A 20,684-nucleotide genomic window follows, 5' to 3' on the forward strand; every position below is an offset into this window, starting at 1 on the left:
AATTCGCACACATGTTAGGTACTAAAAGCAGGGTTTGCCCAAGTGGGCCCAGCCCAAAAAACCCACCGGTTTTTTCGGGTTGGACCCACCTGAAAAAAACCACCTGGGTTTTTGAGCTTTTTGTTAATATATTGTTGGTACAACTAAAATAATTACATTGAAAGTGATTTTTTATCAGATTTTGGCCTTTCCTGGGCGAATTAGATGCTTTCACGTTAAGGTATACAACAACATAAGACTTTTATAAACTTCTGAATGCCCTGAATTAATTAAAAAAATAATTTTAAAAGAAGAAACCTTAGCTTGAGGTACTTATAGAACAAATTAATGTATAGATTATGCTTATAGCTTGTTTGAAGTAAGATATGCAATTTTATATTTTAGAAAATACTTTTCGTGAAAAGTGTGCTCTCTGACTCGGTGACGCCGAGGGACGTTGTCCCTCATCGGGTTTAAGGCCATAGGTGCTGGTACTACCAGAAAATATGCAGTGCTCGGAGTTCCGAAGATTACGTAGTAACTCTTACTATTTCAAATGCTGAATTCAAACTTCCTTACTAGTGGAAGTTTCGATGTACACCAAGAAAAAGCTGCATTTTCGAAGAAAGAAAGAAAAAAATAAGTCACGAAAGAAATGCTCGGGAAATTCCCGCAATTCAACGCACAAAGCGTCGCAACTGAATAATTAAACAATAACACTATTTATTTTACGCTGGAAGATATTGAATTTCATTTAAGCCATTTTGAAACATTTATTTTATAAAATATGAATTATGTCTGTTTTAATTTTTTTAAAATTAATTTTCTGGAAAGCCGTCTTGCAACAAGTGCTCAGGAAATTTCCTCTAATTGAACGCACAAAGTATTTGATTTAAATAAAAAAATCAATTTAAATCCAAAAAATCAACATTTTTTTTAAATTATGATTTTTCCCCACCCTGTTCCGTATTATTAGAAAGAAGAAAATACATATTAGGAACTGTTGAATTTTGTGCAATTAAAGAATAACTTGTGAAGGACTTCTTTTCTTGCGAAATGTTATCTCAATTAGTTCCAGAGCGGCTGATTAACATATCGAGCCCTTGTAAGAAGAAATTAAAGTACGCTCGAATTGTGGCACTCCAATAGGTTAATTTTTGGGCCATTTTTAGTGGCAGTTTAAACGCAATTCCTGTAGCTTTCTGTAAACGCAATTCCACGGGAAGACAACCAATATGTACTCATGGAACGACAAATATTTTATGGCACTATTTTTATTCTATGAACCAATAATACCTACAAAACTTTATATTTCCAGATGAAACTATATACATTAATGGGTAATTTCAAAAAAGTGGGGGGCCAACTGCCCCTTTTGCCCACCCCCTAATCACCGCCCATGACTCCAACAATAAAACTATTTATTTTACATTAGAAAATATTCATGTCGTGTAAGACATTTTGAAACATTCATTTTATAAAACACGAATTATATATCTTTGTTTTAAATTAATATATTTGGCGAACGTCACTGAGACTCCTGGGATGATTCGATCTACATTTGTTCGTTCGTCTGCCTGTACCACATATACTACAATACTACAGGGTACCACTTTAAAGTTTAAATTTTCAGGGTACAAGCACGAGACACACTAAATTTCCTGTATAGATTTTGGCGGCATACCAACGTAAAATGTCAAAATGGCGGCCATTCTTTTTTCAAAATAGCGGATATCCACGCTATAAAGTGCAATTTTTGGTCTTTTAAGTTGACATGTTCAGAGTAGAAGCACGAGACACTCTAAATTAGCTGTATATACTTTGGCAGCGATCCAACGTAAAATTTCAAAATGGCGGCCGTTTTTTCAAAACTGCAGTGAATAGAAAATTTTTGTGATAAGTTGTGACAATGATAATCTTGAAATATAAATCACATTTTAACACTTTTACCCCAAAAACATTGAAATATTTCGAAAAAACCCAATTAAACCCGAAAAAACCAATTAAACCCGAAAATACCCGAAAAAACCCACATGGGCTCAGGTCGGTTGGGCTTTTTTTTTTTTTTTTTTAAAAAAAACGGGTTTTTTCAAACCCTGACTAAAAGCCATAAAGAAAAAAGTGGTGTTCTGTTGCCAGGTGTGAACAGAGTTGGCAAAAACCATGTTTTTTATTGAAAATAAACAAAAAAAAACTGAATTTTACGGTTCAAACCAGTGCTCTTGGTTTAAATAGATCCGCATTTTAACAATCTAAACAACATTTTATTAATACATGTAAATGAGGAAGAAGTAAATGTGATGCTAGCTTTCTTTGCATCGTTCGCATTTTAGTTTCTACTCAAATGCCTACAAAGAATTATTACGCTTGCTCTACATATATATTTTCATTGACGTAAATTTGTTCCGCAACATCGATCCAGAATTACTGAAAGTCAAACGAGGTTGTAAAAAATAGTGTTCAGTTGTGATGTAAAGAAACTTATTAATCTGCATTCACATGTTGGGTATTGCAGTTTTTTTTTAATTGTCCTGGATTTGTATTGTAGGGTACTTATTCACATCTTGTATACACGGTACTCCAGTATGTTGACTGGAAAATTCCCACTGCATATCCCAATTATATTTCTCCAGTTTCATTTAGGAATAGCTTTGTATGTTTGCTTACTGAAACTGAAAGTAACAAAATTATGGCAGTGTAGGTCTGCGTCTTTCATCCTTAAACAATCCAATTGCTGCCAAACACTTTTGTTGATATTATTGAAATTTAATTTCTTGCTTTTATTAAATATTTAATACCCTATAACTAACCACAGCGAAAGCCCCTTTATAACGAAATATGCTTACAGAGATTCTTCTAGAACCTCATTCTAACGTGCTTTCATTAACTACATTAACCTTTATTGCGTTTTCTTAAAAAGAAAATTTCAAACCCTTCATTCCTTGTAAACAATGCAAATTAGGACTCCCAGATTCCATACTTAACCCGAAGCTACCTGAGCGTCAATTATGTACCAGTAAAATAAACATTGAAATGAAACGAAAATATAATTACAGCATAAATACTTCGTGTTTAATAACTATTTATAATTGTTACAAAATTTTTAACGATATACCAACGTGTTTACCAAATCTCAGCTTCATCACAGAACCGCCAGGTTTGTCTCAAAAGTATCCCCCCCCCAAACAAAAAACTAATAAGCAAAAAGTTCTCGTATCTTCTCCTGAAACCAAACCTAGCTTAAAATGAAGAATTTTTTGTAGTCACAGTTCAGGAAAAATAGCGCAGTAGGCTATTCAAACGATCAATTGCTGCTTGTTGGGGTAAATCCTCCTCCTCGACCTCGGCAATTTCATCGTCATTCTCTTGCACGTTGTCTTCAATCAATACATCTTTTCTTCCAATGGTACAAGCAATATTATGAAATGTTGCACACGCCAGAACCACTTTGGCAGCCTTTTGTGGTGTCATTCTCAAATGATTTAGACAAGGGAACCGTTCCTTCAAAATCCCATAACTATTCTCAATAATGCGCCGTGTTCTTTTGTGGGCCCTGTTAAAACGCTGTTCAATCAAATTGTCTGGATTTCTGTGTAAGGGAGGAATAAGCCATTTTTTCAATCCATATGCACTATCGCCAAGTAACACCGCTCCAGGAAATGGCCTCCAACCTTCTTCAAAAAGACGACTTATCGCAGAGTTACGCAGCACTCGGGAATCGTGCACACTCCCTGGCCAATTTGCACTTGCACTATAAAACACAAAATTTGGACCACATATCATCATAACATTTATTGAGTGCTTCCCGTGCCTGTCCACATATATTTCTTCACGCTGAGGAGGAGCGTCTATATTAATTAGAGTTCCATCCACGCAGCCACAAACTGATGGAAAGCCACCACTTCTCAGAAACTCCCTTGCTATATCCCCTGTATCCTCTGGCCACTTCACAATATTTGGGAACATAATGTCAATAATGGTATTCACTACGCTATCTACAGTTCTACTAACAGTAGCTTTTCCCACATTATGCATTTGTCCTACACCATGCATTTGGGCACCATTACCAAGCCAGTGAAGACAGAGAAGGACTTGCTGTCGCGGTGTAAGTGCTTTACTTTTCATCGTCCCTTTATCTAAAGCCGGTCCAATGTATTGCAAAACAAATTCCACTTGCTCACTTGTTAAACGAAAACATTCTTTAAATTGGAACAAGTTCATACCACAAAAGTTAATTCTATCTTTATACGTTTTGTGCGGCATATCCTCATCGCTACTTTCATCACTAGACGAATACAACCGTTCAAACCGAATCATTTTTTAACACTAAAAGACAACTACACCGTTTATGCAAAGTCAAATTTCACCTTGCAGAAAACGGCAAAACTTTGCAACATTTCGCTTTGCACTTTTCAATTTCAATAAGATGGTGGAACATAACCTCAAAAATTCTGCAAAGTCTTCGTAACTTATCACTTTTCACTTTGCACTTGCACTTTGCAGAACTAAATTTTCGTGGAACAGAAAACTTACTGCAAAGTGAAAAGTGAAAAGTTGCAAAGTTAAATGGTGGAACGGGCCCCAGGTCCTGTCTTTTTGGTGCTTCTGCGCCTGCTCCACGGTGAACAGCTTCTCGAAGGGTTACGAGAATGCGCTCCTATCGCTGACCTACGGTCCGGCGCTTGAGAAGGCGGCATCGTTCGAGTCGCACGCGTTTGTTTTTGTCCGTGAGCAACTGAAATTCTTAGAGCTTGCAGGCTTGAGATTGAGCTGTTTTCTTTATTTGCCGCACCAATTCGCGGTTGATCCGAGGATTTTTCTCACGGAGACCCTTGAATTTCGTTATACTCGCTTTTTGATGATCTTGCGGTTCTTGGACGTGTTGATTGTGCGCTTTCTTCCTCTTCTAGGACGGTCACCTTCATAGCCGAGCTCCTGAAATCGCGAACTGCGTCTGAGACTGTCGTTTTTGGAACATAAGCAAACGTACAATTTTTCATTGACACTTTAATTAACGTAACAGTTCCAACATTGTTCTGCGTTTGGCTGCTATTTTGAAACAAAAAATAATTTTCTCGTGCGGAAGCCGAAAAAAATTGTAAAAGTACACAAAACAACACTTATCTTGCTACAGGACACTACATTCCTGACAGGATATGGCAAACTTTGTACGGGTTATTTCTTGTCACCCTGTATTTCTGTGTAATGATCTTTTGTTTTCACCTCTTGACACTCATTAAGGTGTTTAGAGAGATTCAAGGTGTGACTAAAAATACTGTGAATGATTTTGTTTTTTTAAGCAGGAAATGCTGAAGCTAACACCATTTGATGTAATTTGTCCGATAGTCTGATTCCTTGAGACAGGCAGCGTCAAGTTAGAACATGTTCTGACTAGTCACTCAGCGTCCAGAGCCACTAGAGTAAGGTTGTGTTTACCGTGTCTGTCACACATCATGGATTTCGAACAATGTGTGAACATTAAGTTATGTTTCAAGTTGCATAAAAGTGCCAAAGAAACTCATGAAACATTGAAATTGGTGTACGGTGATAATGCTGTAAAATATGAAGACTGTTTACAAATGGTATGAGAGATTTAAAAGCGGAAATGAGTCGGCAGAAGACGAGCAACATTCGGGTCGTCCATTAATCTCAAAAACAGAAGAAAACATGCAAAAAGTGACAAAAATATTTCGTTCAAACAGACGAATAACTATTCAGGGGCTTTCCAAAGAACTAAACATCTCGTACGGGTTCGTACAAAACATTTTAACCATCGATTTGGAAATGAGAAGAGTCAGTGCGACATTCCCCGAGCTGGACTGACGAATAGGAATTTTCGGCCGAAAAAATATTCCTGTCTGTCCACTGTACTCTTCAGATATAACATGACGCGATTTTCAGCTCTTCCTAAAAATTAAAACTGTGCTTAACCCTTTCGGCATCCATGGTACAATTTGTACCATACGGGTGTTTCATGGTACATTGCATTATAACTCTCCTATTTGAGCTTTTTCGTCCGTTTTTTTTTTTTTTTTTTTTTTTTTTTTGTTTTTCGAGTCCAGAGGCATTGTAGAGGACATTACGTATGGTTTCACACCTTCCTGCGTCGAGACATAGGAGGTGATGACGTCATAATTCTAAAATATATATTTTCTTTTATTAAGCCTATGTTCATTATTTTTTGGCAGACTTATTTTTGCACGTAGAAGATTGAAATTTTGCACAAACATTCACTCCACCGAGTAGTATTTACCAGATTTTTTTTTAATATTTCTGCGTTAAAACAGGGGGGGATCCAGAGGGGCAAAAAGTTGAAAAAAGGGATATTTTTTACCAAAAAATCCCTTTTTCCGGGATTTTCCCGCCTTAGATACATGATGGAGACATGTGAATGGTACCGCCTGAAAGGCAGTTCTATTCTGAAGAGAATGATTGGCGGATTATAGTCATAGGGTAAATAGAGATGTCTCAGGAAATTTTTTACCTGAGATCATGGTGTTTTGCGGTAATTTGGGGCATTGTGGGAATTCTTGATAAAATTTCTCCCGCCCTTAGTATTCAAGATAGAAACTTGAAATTTGGCACACACATTCAGTCTACCAAGTACTATTTATCAGATTTTTTGATATCTCTACGTTCACACAGGGCCGTTCCAGAGGGGCCCAAAGTGTGAAAAAAAATTCCCCCCGAAATTTTCCCTCTGACATCAGTTTTCCCTCTCCTGGTAGGCCTATATTGTATGAACATGCAAGTGGTACCATTTGAAAGCCAGCTCCGTTCTGAATAGAATAAGGTATGAACCAGGATCCTAGGATAAATAGTGACGATGCAGTAGCTGCTTGACTGAAAGTCTAAAAAATACCCCAAAAACCCCGGATGCCGAAAGGGTTAAAGGAAAACGTTTGGACACCATTCCTGACATTGTGAGCGCCACGACAGAGCGACTGAACGCCTTCCGGAAATGCTTCCAGTCATGGATTCAACGTTGGGATAAATGCACTGCTAGCTAAGGACAGTACTTTGAGGGAGATTAAATCAACTTCCATGTAAGCTTATTACTGGGTCAATCCATCTGAAGTGGTCCAAAGATGGTAAAAATAGTTGCTCGACCATCTCCGAAAATGATAAAACTTGGAGTGTGATGAACCTTGTGTATGAGAAGGCCAATAACACTATTCACGTTGTCGTATATACAAGAGTTCCTGAATGGCGGTCATCTTTACTGTCGGTGGGAATGCCATCTTTTGCATTTGCAAACGTGTACGAAAACCACAGTTGCTCAGGACGTACGAATCAGACGAACACCAAACAAACACGAATGTTTAGAGGAGAGACTAAGCCACACGGAGAATATATACTCTTGCTTCTAAATAAATATGCAGGGTTGCAAACCAATATACGAAATCACCAGAAACAGTACAGAAAATTACATTTTAAAGGGGTTGTATGTTGGAATGGCATAAAACGGAGGTGTTTATAAATTTTGTGCTGAATACTACTGCATGTAAAGAGTCTTCAGAAATATCCACACCTATGATACTACTGGCAGATAGATTTATGGGGATCCGAAAGTTGAAGTTCGTAATTTTTATGACATTTTTGGGGTGTAATATCTGAGGAAGGCAAAATGACGAAAACTGCTGCTTAAGCCACAAAGTAATTCTGTATGTGAACAAACTATTACAAAAAAGTGACTGATATTACATGGGGAAAAAAGTGAGGACATGCTAGAAGTGCGAAGAAAGCACGTGCGTGACGATGGTCGTAACCCGGAAAATTTTTAATGTTTGAATATGTTTCATGCCCGTTCGTGTTCATCTGTGCAAAAGCTTGCCAGTGACGTTTGTTCCGTCTATCTAGCTCTATGGTCATTGTCACGTCTACATGGGAGAGGGGGTTAGTTCCCCTTTGCACCCACGACACCCATTGTCGAACTGGAATGCGGTATTAAGGCATTCAATGTATCAGCAACGTGTCACTGAAATCCAATCCCAGTTACGGAAGTTAATGTGTTCACGAGGTTGCGTTATATAGCGTAGATAGATAGGAGGAAACGGGAGAACCCCAAGAAAATCCACACACGCGGTGTTTGTACACTATAAAAGCTCACTTGACTCGAGCTGGGATCGAACCGAGGACCCCATGCACCAGAGGTGAACGCTCCACCAATGAGCCAAAAAGTTTTCGAGTAACCCATACATTACAAGCTGTTAAAGCCTTCCAACAAATGAGATGGTAAATAGATTATGATTTGAACATATAATACCTCATCAATAACACTAGAAGTCAAGTTATTTAAATTAAATGTGTTTGCTACGATTTTAGAAACTTTGGTAAATAACAGACAATTAATAATACAAAAAATATATAACAGGGTCAGACAGTAACCGCAAAATAATAATAAATGAATTGAATAGCTGTTTTCAAGGCCTTTCGTAAAGAGAGTGCTCTTGATTGTTAGTATAGTGCTGCCAAAATGTCTTGAGCCGTGGCAAATATGCGAACTAAAGCTCACACCCTCGACACACTCGCGGTTGAGCCAAAGGGAGTGGAATTCCTTCAGCCGATAGCAGCGCTCGGAACGGAAGATTAGGTGTCAAGTCAATGTGGTATATCTATAGTTTATTTAATAACATTTTGCAGAGACTACCTGGCTTACTTTCTACATTTTTGATATTTATCACTGTGTTTAAGTTATCCACTAAAATTGAAGAAAGAAAAAAACAGGGGGTATACGTACCGAAGACTCTTATATTCACTTAATTTAACATTTATACTCTACTGATTACGGATACATAGATACTCTTTACATAGGATCTTTTACGGCTAAAGTAACCTCTCGACTACCGGGTTTTCTTTCGGTATGCAAGTTGCTACGTACCCGCTGCAAATTCAAACCCAAATAATGCGTCGATCGCACTTTAATACACAAGGTTGTTCGCTGTATACTCGACCATTTTCGAGTCTGTGCTGCCACCTGGCGTATCATGCTGGAACTATGGATTTGCTGGCGGGAGCTGTGTTATGTCTGACATTGTAAGTATGCAAGTATTATCACATGGTGCCGAAAATCAACCAGTATTGGCAGAGTTATATAATGACCCTTTTCCAGCTAACTTTTCGTACGTTGTGAGACAGTGTCGGGAGAATGGGTTAACACTTGGAGTTACTACTGTGAGAGCTATTATGGCCCGTTACACACAACATGCTTCCCTTGCAAAACATTCACCCATGAAAACCACCAGGAAAAGGGCTGCAAGCAAAGTGACACACGTAGTACTAAGGGGAATCTGGCGATTGCTGTGCCAAGAAAATCTCCCGATGTAACGTGATACAAGCTACAGATTGCACCTCAGACTATGAACAAAACAATTCGCAAGCGCCTCAGGTTGAAGTGTATGCAGAAGGCCCGTGTACACCAACTGCTCCCGTATCACATCACCGAACTGTAGAAAACTGTATGAAAAGTATATGGCCGGCTCCAATTGGAAGAAAGTTGTTTCAATGGATGAATCATATCTCCATCTCAGTGCTGGTGGTTACATTCGGGCGATCACATACCGTGACACTGACGGCAAGGAGGGCAGCAACTTTGTTCGTCAGTTCAGGGAAACTTTCCCTCGTGGCTTTATGGTTGTTACGGAATTCGGATATGAGGGTAAGTTGCTGATACGCATGGTAGACAAAAATGTGAAGGTGAATGCAAGATACTTTCAAGAATACATTCTGGCACACATTTATCGGAGAGACATCCCACAATCGTCTGGAATGGACGCAAACTAGGCGATGATCGATATGGACAATACTTCGAGTCTTACCGCTAGAACATCACTACGTTTTTATCAGAAAATGCCAGAGGAAGTAGGATTCCGTGTCATTCAGTTTGAAGACATTCCTGTGACAAGCCTCGAAGTCAATCCAGTGGATTTTTGCGCATTTTGATTGTTGAAACGTCGTCTTCAATATTGCCGCCCGCGCACCCTGGATGATGGTCTATGGAAAGCTTGCAGGGAGGAGTGGGACAGAATTCCCACACCTGTCCTGCACCGGAGCTTGCTACAGTGGAAACTCTAATGCCGTGTGACAGTCCACAATACTGAGGATGCAACAGAACATGATCAGTGTTGCGCTGCGGTATCTCTTAAAACTGGTCGGATATGAATCGACCAACCTTCTGTACGTTTCTTGTGCTTAATAACTTCGCTGTTGCATAAGAACAGCAAGATTTGTCTCTTTGTTTGGGAGATCAATATGTCTGAGGTAGATATAACGATCTGAACAGTCTTCTGGTAATACCAAATCTGTTTATGCATTACAAATGCAATTATTAACAAAATATTTTTTTTTTAAAGAGAATATCTGCATTTGCTAGTAATTTGCTAGTATACCCACTCAAACCAGCTGCCATTTTCATTTCATTCCAGGCAACCCATTACCTTAATTATGTTTCAAAACGGACACTTTAAAGAAATGACAGTCTTCACCATTTTTCAGATAAGTACTATAAATCAAACTCCTAATGCTGTGCCATTTTACAAACTTTCTATTAGCAATTAAAATTCATTGGTACAAAGTACAGAAATAAACTTAAAATACATTACAAATACACAAATTAACAATAACATCTTGAAAAGAAAATGATTAGGAATTAGGAATAAGGGTTATGGGCTTTCGGCATCTATGGCTATGTTAGTTCGTTACGTATAAGGGATAACGTTCCTCGGCGATCCGAGGACAGGGAAGGAAGGAAGCGGTCTGGGACCATTATGTTAGGTTCCATCCCGGCATTTGCCTGGTGGGAATAAGAAAAACTCCAGGAAAACCTCACTTTTCCGTAAAAGCCTGGAAAAGCTTTTACACGTTTTCGACCGAGTGTCCCCACTGGGAATCGAATCCGGGACCGGTCGAACCAAAGGTTGAAAAGAAAAGTTGGTCCGGATTTCTTAACCATAACTATATGTACACTTATGTCCAAAATGATTGTCGCATATCTATAAACATGTTGTAGGAATATAATTTGATAGCGAATTCGCCCGGTATTTCTTACAATGTTAGTATGTGTATAATCAGCAAAGACATGTATGTGGCAAATTTCATGTCAAAAAAGCAGCAAATAAGAACAATAAAACCAAAATAAAACATTATTGTGCATTTAGCAACATTTTGTTTGACTCATTCAATTTTTGTATTTATAATTCTTTTCCTATGAAACTTATCATAAATATATTTTTTCCGATTAAACACATAATATCAGTATTAAAAGTACCCTGCAAAATCATTATGGACATGAGTGTGCATCTTTTTACACTGTAATTATACACTAACGTTCAAAAAGAAGATTCACCTAAGATAAACTTTCCTTTTGTCGGCAAGTTTCCAAGAAAAATTAACAAAGAATTTATTCCCATTGACCAGATCATTCAGAAATTACTGATAAAATACTTTCTGAAAGAGGAAATCAACTTTTGAATGCGATTACACAATAACCACATATTCTCATTTCTCTTATGTAGCTATGTATCACATTTTCTTAACGACTGGTTTGATTTTATAGAAATTCGAATTAGAATTGCAACTGTTCTGAACACTTTTGAGAAAAGACTACAAAGAAGTTGTTTACATGTAAAGGGCCCCATACACGCAGACACATGCATAAAGAAACCTTCCAACATGCATGAAAAATGATAAAACCACTGGCAAGTAGATCGTTCATTCATGTTGAAAGTTTTCAAAATCTTCTGTAAACATGCATGATGGTTTTGCCGTTCTTCATGCATGTTTACAGTCTATGTGTTCGTTCATGCAAGTTGGTTGTTTTATATGTAGGTCTGCCCATCACGACAGCGGAAGAAATCACACGACTCTTTCCTCCGATTCATTCTGCTAGTAAGTTGGACAGCAAATTGTTAGATGTGTGGGCAAAAAATTCTTCCAACATGCATGATGAAAGAAACCTTTCATGCATCTTGGTCATGAAGTGTGCGCGTCTATGGCTCCCATAACGTTTTCACCTTGTATCTTTTAAGTTAACTGATTTACTGACATTATATCTTTCTCTGTACTCACAGGAAGTTTTACAAATTCAGTGTTAATTGGTATCTTTTTTTTTTCCTTGCTAAGAAGCTGGGTTGAAGAGTAATAAGTGATCAATGGTTTTACCAAGGATCTTATAAAATAGAGGATCTGCCCTTACAATAAAATCTTGAAGCCATACGTCACAGTTTCGCCACCCCTACTCTGCCCACTCCGCCCAATGTTTTGAGCCAACAATCATGGCGGAAACGAAAGTAGCCAATCAGACGATGGCATAAACGAGAGTAGCCAATCAGACGCGCCGATTCTCGGTTGTTTTTTGGCTTCATTGATTTAATAGGATGAAGATACATACGGGCATATCCTCTATTTTATAAGATCCTTGGGTTTTACGGAATTTCAACCGTAAAACCCACACCCACCTTCATTTTCTTCACTCGCACGAAAGTTTCCAATTCTCTGTTGGCGCGAAACATGGTTTCGTAATGAAATCTTTCGGTTTAACGTCCCACGATTATGCCCTTTAGACAAGGGACACGGATGATTAAGACAAATGAATGGTGATGGAAGAATCGCTGGAATAAGAATGCGGAAGGAAAAGTAAATACCCGGACAAAATCCATAGACCATGATGTTGTCTACCACAAACTTACTTGGCTGGGTTTCGAACCAGGATCCCCATGATTCAGAGGTAAGCGTTCCACCATTGAGCCACCCTGCCCATGAAACACCGTTTCGTGTCGTCATTGCCATTATTATTGTACTTCTTTAGTTTTCCTGTTATTTTTACTTTTAGCTTTCCCTGATTTTACTGTATTTTTTTCATTTGTACTGTTATTTTCTATTACTGTTGATAATATTCCTTCCTTTCTTGATTTTCTCCTTCTTTTTTTGTCAGAGAAGGTTTCTTTTTAATCATTACATTACTGTCTTTTAAGTACGGCTACATTTCCATATTGATTTTACAACCGTTCAACGTTAACCAAATTTTTAATGAATATGGGCTCTGTCCTACTTTTTCATATAAAGCTGTTAACGTATTCACATGACGTTTTGAGAACCAACACTAGGAATAACCTTTATTAACACAATACACAAGTTTCTAATAAGAAATAAAGTTTTTAAAATTTGGAACTACTTCTTCTAGGATAGTTCTATAGAGATGACAAAATCTAACAATGTGTCCAGCTTAGCAATTTTACTAAGTTACTGAAAAAAACTAGCACAACACACTGAAACAGTCGAAGTAAATCACTTAACTTGGGGATACAAGGTAAAAAACACTGTATATTTAACAGGTTGACTGCCAAGGTGATTTGAGGGTACTGGTCCCAGGAGGCCAAAAATTTAATCTTACCTTTGGCTCGATTATGGATAGTTATATCACATTTTTGTCGCGATATTTTGTTTCTCGCGAAAATGTACCAATGGGACCGAGCACCTTATGTGATTCTCATTGTCTCACAGTAATTGAGCATCATATATGAGCATGAGCATCATATATGATGCTCAAGAACCTGAATAAGTTAGTAATTGGTGATATCAAGCATGAGCATCATATATGGTGCTCATGGCCTCAGAGAAAAATAGGGTGAGCACCACATACGATGCTCATGGCAGTCAACCTGTTAAATAATGTATCTTATAGTATCTATTGGTAAATACAAGATCTTTACCAGATAGGAAGCGTGTTCTGAAAGTAAATACCGTTTTGAAAAAAAAAAAAAAAAAAAAAATCCGCCAGTGTCCGACAAATACGCACCGTTTCATTTGAACGCCATAGTAATATTAGTATCGGCGCTCCGTGCATGCGCGCTACTTTCTCTGGTTTATTGCCTCTTCACTGACGCCAATACGGTTGAGCTATGGTTATTTTGTGTGAAGTGGAAAACATGCTGTGCAATTATGGCTGTCTTCACTGGCAGGATGTTTCGTTGAGGAAGGTTTCGATAAGGTGGTCACCCGCTGACAAGCGTTTGAACATTGGTGGTAACTATATCGAAAAATAGTTTAAGGTGTGCTCTTTCATGTTAAAATAAAGTTGGCTTGAACAAACCTTTTTAATAGTTTTTTTTAAATTTTTTTAAACGGTACTTAATTTTCCGGATACGCCTTGTACATTGTTTTTTTTTTCAATAGGCACCAAATAATTACCATGTAAAAAAAAAAAAAAGAAAAGAAAAGAATGACTTACAAGTTACTCCAATGCATTCATTCATTTACATAATATATACACAGGGTGTTTCAAAACAACACCGACAACGTTTGGAAGGTGATTCCTAACACCAAGATAAGGCAGACAGTATAGATCAACCTGTGTGCACAAATGCTTCCTTTCGGAGTTATAGGCTGCTGAAGGCATAAAAAAAATAAACTTTAAAGATAAATAGCTCCAAAACTATGGGACCTATCGTAATCGGGCCAAGACTTCACTTAAGAACTGATATGTGCCATATCCAAAAATCCATGTTTTAGAATCTTAAGGTACTCATGCAAACATTTTTATAGAGAGAGTTTGGCTGCGGGCATATAATTTTAAGTACTCACCAACCACCTCTATAAAAATTGTTGCGAAAGTACCACAGGGTTCTGAAACACGGATACTTGGATAGAGCACATATCAGTTCCTACGTGAAATCTTGACCCAATGACGGTAGGTCCCATAGTTTCAGAGCTATGGATGGGCCTTCAAATTTCATTTTTTCACGTTTTCGGCAGCCCATAACTCCAAAAGGAAGAATGTGTGCACCTAAGTTGGTCTATCCTTTTTGTCTTATCTTGGTGTCGGGAATCACCTCCCAAACGTTGTCGGTGTTGTTTTGAAACACCCTGTATATATAACGAATACCTATACTGAAGGCCTATACAATGTGGTTTACAACATGTATATTCAAATCTCTCTCCTCGCTAAACTCTCTGCCACAAATAGAACAAATGTGCTCTTTCATCTTATCCGAGGACTTGACTTCAGACCCCAAATCAGAAGAATGGCTCCTGAATTTTACACCACTACCCTTTGAACTTGGACCATCCGAGTGGTCTTCTACATCAAAAGATGCACTGTCATCTGACTGTCTACTAACGGATCTGGAACACTTGGTCTTTCCCAAGGGATCACTTCTCTTCTTCATATGTCTTTCCACATGGACATCCAGGTAAACCTTCCTGACAAATGATCTACCGCACAAGGGGCACACGTAAGGTCTCTCGGTCGAGTGTTTCGGCAAGTGAGCGGAAAGCGTTGCTTGTTGAGCGAATGCTTCGTTGCAGACATGACACACAAATGGCTTCTCGCCAGTATGTATACGAAGATGGGTGGTCAGGTGATCGGATCGGAAAAATCGCTTCGCACAAACAGAACACTCGAAACACTTTTCGCCACTGTGGTTACGTACATGCCTCCGATACGACGAGTGATTAATGAATTTCTTTTTACACACTTCGCACACATACTTTTGCTTACAAGTTGTTCCTAATGACGTATTAGTTTTCCCACGCCCTCTTCGTTTACTGATCACTTTTGTTTCGAATTCTCCTGGCAATTTCACACGCAATGGCGCTGATGAATCACTGTTATTCTTTACATTATTCTCTTCTGGCACCGTAAGTTCACTAAGGTTCTTGTTTGTAGATGACGTTGTCCTCAAACTCCTCCTCAGAGGCCTGAAAACAAACGTAAAACTCTTCTCATTCTGAATTTTAAGTTTCTATAACAAGCTACCAGTTTATCACTTAACCATGTGGCGCTCGGAGCTTACTTAAAAAAGATTCCGTTGACATTTCGAAGCGGTTTTGTACAACTATATTTCACAATATAATCAATTTCATGCTAATCAAAGAGCGAGAACTTCTTAAACATGGATGTTTCATTTACTCTAGTTTTTAGTTTATAAGTGGATACATTTCAAATACTGAGTAGAGATCAGAAGCAATTATTAAGTAAAACCTGAAAGACTTTTATACAAGATTTTATCAATTATGACACATTTGTGGTACTCAATAAATGATCTAACAAAATTCTAATCAACTTTGTGGTCATTATATGCAGTTTAGTTAGAGCTCTTGATGCGAACAACTTATAATTTTAGATATCACGAGTGCCAACTCCAACCGTTTTAACACTAGCAGAATGAAAGAGAAGTACAAGTACAGTGTAAAACTGGCGTATGGAAGGAGCTCTTTGTGAATGCTTCTATACTAATGTCTCAATAATCTTAAGTCTATAACTAATAATTCAGTGTACTGTATTATTATGCATCTGAAATGATTAACAAACTTTCGCATAGGATCAGTAAGGGTAATTATGAGACAGATTTCGCAACTTTCCCACGTTACTCAGCTTACATTAGTTTTGAAAGCAGTTAACCTAGACAGCAGTTTATGATACCAATAGACTAACAATTCGCTGCCAAGAAATTTCCTGTCCCCTCATAACTTCATGAGTAAATGTTACATTTTTGCTGTCTTATAACTTCCCTCCAAAAGGGTAATTATGAGACACTTGTTGTCCTCAGGCTTCTGTATGTGATATTGAGGTATGAAGGAATCCAATTGTGAGACAAAGAAGTCTTCGGTATTTTGTGTTTATTACATAAAGATATACAAATATTTGACTTCTGAATTACAAGAAACTAACTAAGAAAGTGGAAATAGCTACTGATGTTATTCTAACATTTCAGTGAGTTGACTATAATAGGCCTATAGGCTAATAGCCTATATTAGATAGTTCCAGGTTATAAAACAGGTTTATGAAACAAATTTAGACCAAGTACTGGGCTGTTCACTAAAAAACAACTTAGGCTACTTCTATTTCTTTATGTTTTAGTATATTGATATGCAGCCTAGGCTATTTTCAACAAAACAATGTACATCTACAACTTTGAAAGTTAACTAAGAAACAAGACGATACGACTACTAAACTCTTGAAACTTAACATACTTGGATACAAAGACAGACAACAGTTATTTCTCAAATACATTAATCTAGCATCCGTTTCATAATTACCCTCCATATAACCAAAATGAGATTTTAAAAAAATAACTCTGAAACAAAAACCCAAGAGACAAATTCAACTTAACCTGTAAATGCCTACCAGGCTTCCACCAACACCTATTGGTTTTACAACAGAGGTGGAATGAAGAAAGTGGGAGGAAACGGGAGAAACCTGAGAAAACCCACAAGCACGGTGTTTGTCCACCACAAAGTTCACACGGCGCGAACTGGGATCGAACTAGGGACCCCAAACACCGGAGGTGAACTGCACGAGTAGATATAAAAGTTAGTGAAGGATGTTACTAAATGCCTATGCTCTTAATTTGTATTTACCTACAGTGGTTGAAGATCAATGAGGGGTGCCTCATAATTAGCCTCCATAGGCATTGTCTCATAATTATCCTTACTGCCCCAATATAGATTATTTCGAGAGCAAATCGGTAATTTTTGTACATATATCCTCACATTAAAACAATAAGGAAATGTCTATCACTAATAAAAGTCGCTTAGTGTAATATGTGAACGAAAAGCTGTGTTCCAAAATCATAATCTCGGATTTGTAAAGAAACTTCTTCCACCAAAATGCGAGATAAATTTCCTGCTCGTTCAAGGTGACGAACACTGTACAGAACTTGTCAATTTTCTTCAGCTTACGTTTTTGAAATAGAAACACTTGTAGCACGTATTTTTCTCCCGAAACCACGAATCCTCTTTCAAATACTTCACAAAAAACTATTTAGATACTTTATGGACTTTTGGTCTTGTATAGGAACGTATCATATTAAGTTCTACACAGATTAAGAGTACAGATACAGTGTATACATGTATATGTAAACACATAATCTTCATGCACTACTTGTTACAGACGATAATAACTTAAGTGGATTTCGTGAAAAATACGCTATGGCAACATTGTCAATCAATCACAACCTACATAATGTACATACCATTTTATACAATTAGTATTACATAAAACAGATTCTACAAAAGGCACTAGGGAAGTTATGCAATAAATACGATCTTATTTCTTTTCAAAGTACTTCCGCCACACATTACACATTTTACCAGTCTCCGAAACTAGTCGTCGAAGACATTCTGTCATCTTTCGGCAAAGATCTGGGCACATTCATCGTCCCAAGCCTCTCAATAGGGCGTCATAGCTTGTAAAATGCCTTCATTTCAGTATGGTCTTCACATAGGAGAACAGCGCGAAGTCACAGGGAGCGAGATCTGGACTAAATGGAGGGTGCTCTAACAGTTTTAACTAAATGGAGGATGCTGGTCAAATATTCTGAGCAAACTACTGAACTGTGCGCTGGAGCGCTGGTGTGGTGAAGAAACCATTTGTCCATCCTTAAGTCTGGGCACAATAGTTTGAGAGCTGTAAGAACTTTAAGTAGACATTCCTCGGTATACCACTTTCCTGTGACTGTCCTCTGTGTTTCTAAGACAATTAGCTTGACAATTCCTCCCACACTAAAAAATACCACAATCATTCTCTTCTTCACTGATATGGACTTTCGAATAGTTACGGGAATCTGCTCATCTTCAAACACCCACACTTTGTTTTGAGCCTTGATCGAGACGCCATAGTAATAGAGCCAAGTTTCAGTATCGTCTTCCGGTCACACCTCCACAAGTTTCGTCATCTGTTCACAGAGGCAGATTTGCCATTTTAAAATTTTTTCAACATTTCACGGCACCGTGAAACACGGTGTGCCATCTGTTCGTAGGTGAAGTGATGTGGTACCCAAAGGGTACAAAGCTTTCGAAGGTGATCGCGGAGAATAACACGAACTGCTGATGCATTAATGTCCAAGCACACCTCTATTTGATAGTATGTAACCCATCTATCTGTCTTAAACATCTTCCTTACTGCAGCAATGTTTTGTTCAGTCTCAGATGAAGATCGCCAACCTGACCTTGGAGCGTCCTCAAGGCTAAAATTTCCTTTTTGAAACTCTCGGTACCACCTAAATCGTTGTATGATGAAGACAATCCTCTCCAAGGACAAGAGTCATTTCCTCTAAACACTGGTTAACACTTAAACCACGTGCAAAATTGCCCGGTATTCAGTTTTTGACCATAGCGACATCTCAATCTCATTTCACTAACACAGCTAAAAATCAACTGACACTGAGACAATGACTAGAGCTTCTACAATGCAGGTTTAGACATGTCTAAACATGCACTAAGTTGCAAACTCCTCTGATGATCCGTTCTGTTATATTTCCAAAACTTTCCTAGTGTCCTTTGTACGAGGGCCACTCAGAAAGTTAATTGCAGTACTTAAGAAAATAAAACAGGATAGAAATTATACAATAACTTCATTTGTATCGTAAAGTTCCATACACAATCTACTTTTCAACGTAATTACCTCCGTTAGTTAAGCATCTGCTGAGGCATAGTACAAGTTTTTCTATGCTTTCTGCAATGCCCAATAACCATTTTTGGGCTACAGCGTTCATCTCGTCATCCGAGTGGTATCGTAGCTTTGAAAGTTCGTCTTTTATGGGACCAAACAAATGGAAGTCACATGGTGAAAGGTCTGGGCTATAAGGAGGGTGATAGTTTTCCCTCGCGCTCAGCATCGTCAATATCTGAACGTCCGTTCTCAAACATGATGCATCACGTCGCGATAGATTGACATAACATTGCATTTTCCCCATAAACTTCATACAACTACCGATAAATTTCTGTGCAGGTACTTCTTTTCGCCCACACAAAAACGAGTCACTGCACGCATTTCCAATTTGGACGCCACTTGCAGCTGTCGATACATATTTACGACTGATTATCAGAACACCTCCACTTGCCTCGTGAAAGCCGCTACGTCACACGACACAATTACATGTCTGTAGTGTTGTCACACAGGTTTATCAAAATAGCCTTTGACTGAAAATATTTACGAAGGAGTGCAACTAACTTTCTGACTGTCCCACGTACTTTGCATCATAGTTACACAAACCTTTAATCACAATAGCTTTAACACAAAAAGAAAGAAAAAACTCTTAGTTTCTGAGATGAAAACAGTTACACGAAAATCGAAACATTAAAAACAGACTGAGCTTTTAGACAAGTAAGAAGTGTAAGTCGTACTCCATGTCCGAATAAAATCATGTCAACCACACTTTCTAAATCCTTGCCCCTAGATAGCATGTTCTCGTAAGAAGCATTAAATGATCAGTAAGTTAAAAGCTACTTTCACATTTCTCATTAAATTGGAATCAGAAGGTAAAATCTTCCGTAATAACCACAGGCGAAGGTTTTATATACTTCAGTCAACAAGATGAATTACCCTTAACAACACTAAACAACAACAAAAAACGAATATCCGCTTACATACGTTCTAACGACAGCTAATTCAAATTCAGAACGCATGAACCAATGGAATGACACGTTATCCTTTGTAAGGATGAGTATATGCCTTCCAGAATGTAATTCTGCCTGCAACAACAGCTGTAGAAACGTATTGTAAAGTTGATATTGCTGGTTCGTTGACTGTTTTCGGCGATACTATTCCCTATTGCTAAAAAGAAAGCTGTATCTTAAACTGTTTTCATTTTCAAAAGAAAGAAAAAGAAAGAAAAAGTAGTAAGTAAATAAGTAAGTAAAATAAATAAATAAACTATCAGCGGGAAAACTACTCTGCTTCTTTACTTATGAAACTCGAAAAAAAT

General features: G+C 37.9%; 1 protein-coding gene across 2 annotated transcripts in view; it reads right to left on the bottom strand.

Annotated features, from left to right (window-relative positions):
- Nucleotides 1-20,684, bottom strand: part of LOC145680186 (uncharacterized) — a 52,379-nt gene that overhangs the window by 8,330 nt on the left and 23,365 nt on the right. Inside the window, exon 4 of one of the 2 annotated variants that reach the window (XM_081750429.1) lies at nt 10,478-15,675. The exons of the other annotated variant lie outside the window; for it this stretch is intronic. Coding sequence (XP_081606555.1) covers nt 14,874-15,675 — 802 coding nt within the window. The 3' untranslated portion in view covers nt 10,478-14,873. Of the gene's footprint in view, nt 1-10,477; nt 15,676-20,684 lie in introns of those variants that run through there. 2 annotated transcript variants of the gene reach the window in all.

Source organism: Thermobia domestica, chromosome 3 (assembly GCF_964235325.1).
Source record: "Thermobia domestica chromosome 3, izTheDome1.hap1.1, whole genome shotgun sequence".
In the NCBI taxonomy this organism is placed as follows: Eukaryota; Metazoa; Arthropoda; class Insecta; order Zygentoma; family Lepismatidae; genus Thermobia; species Thermobia domestica.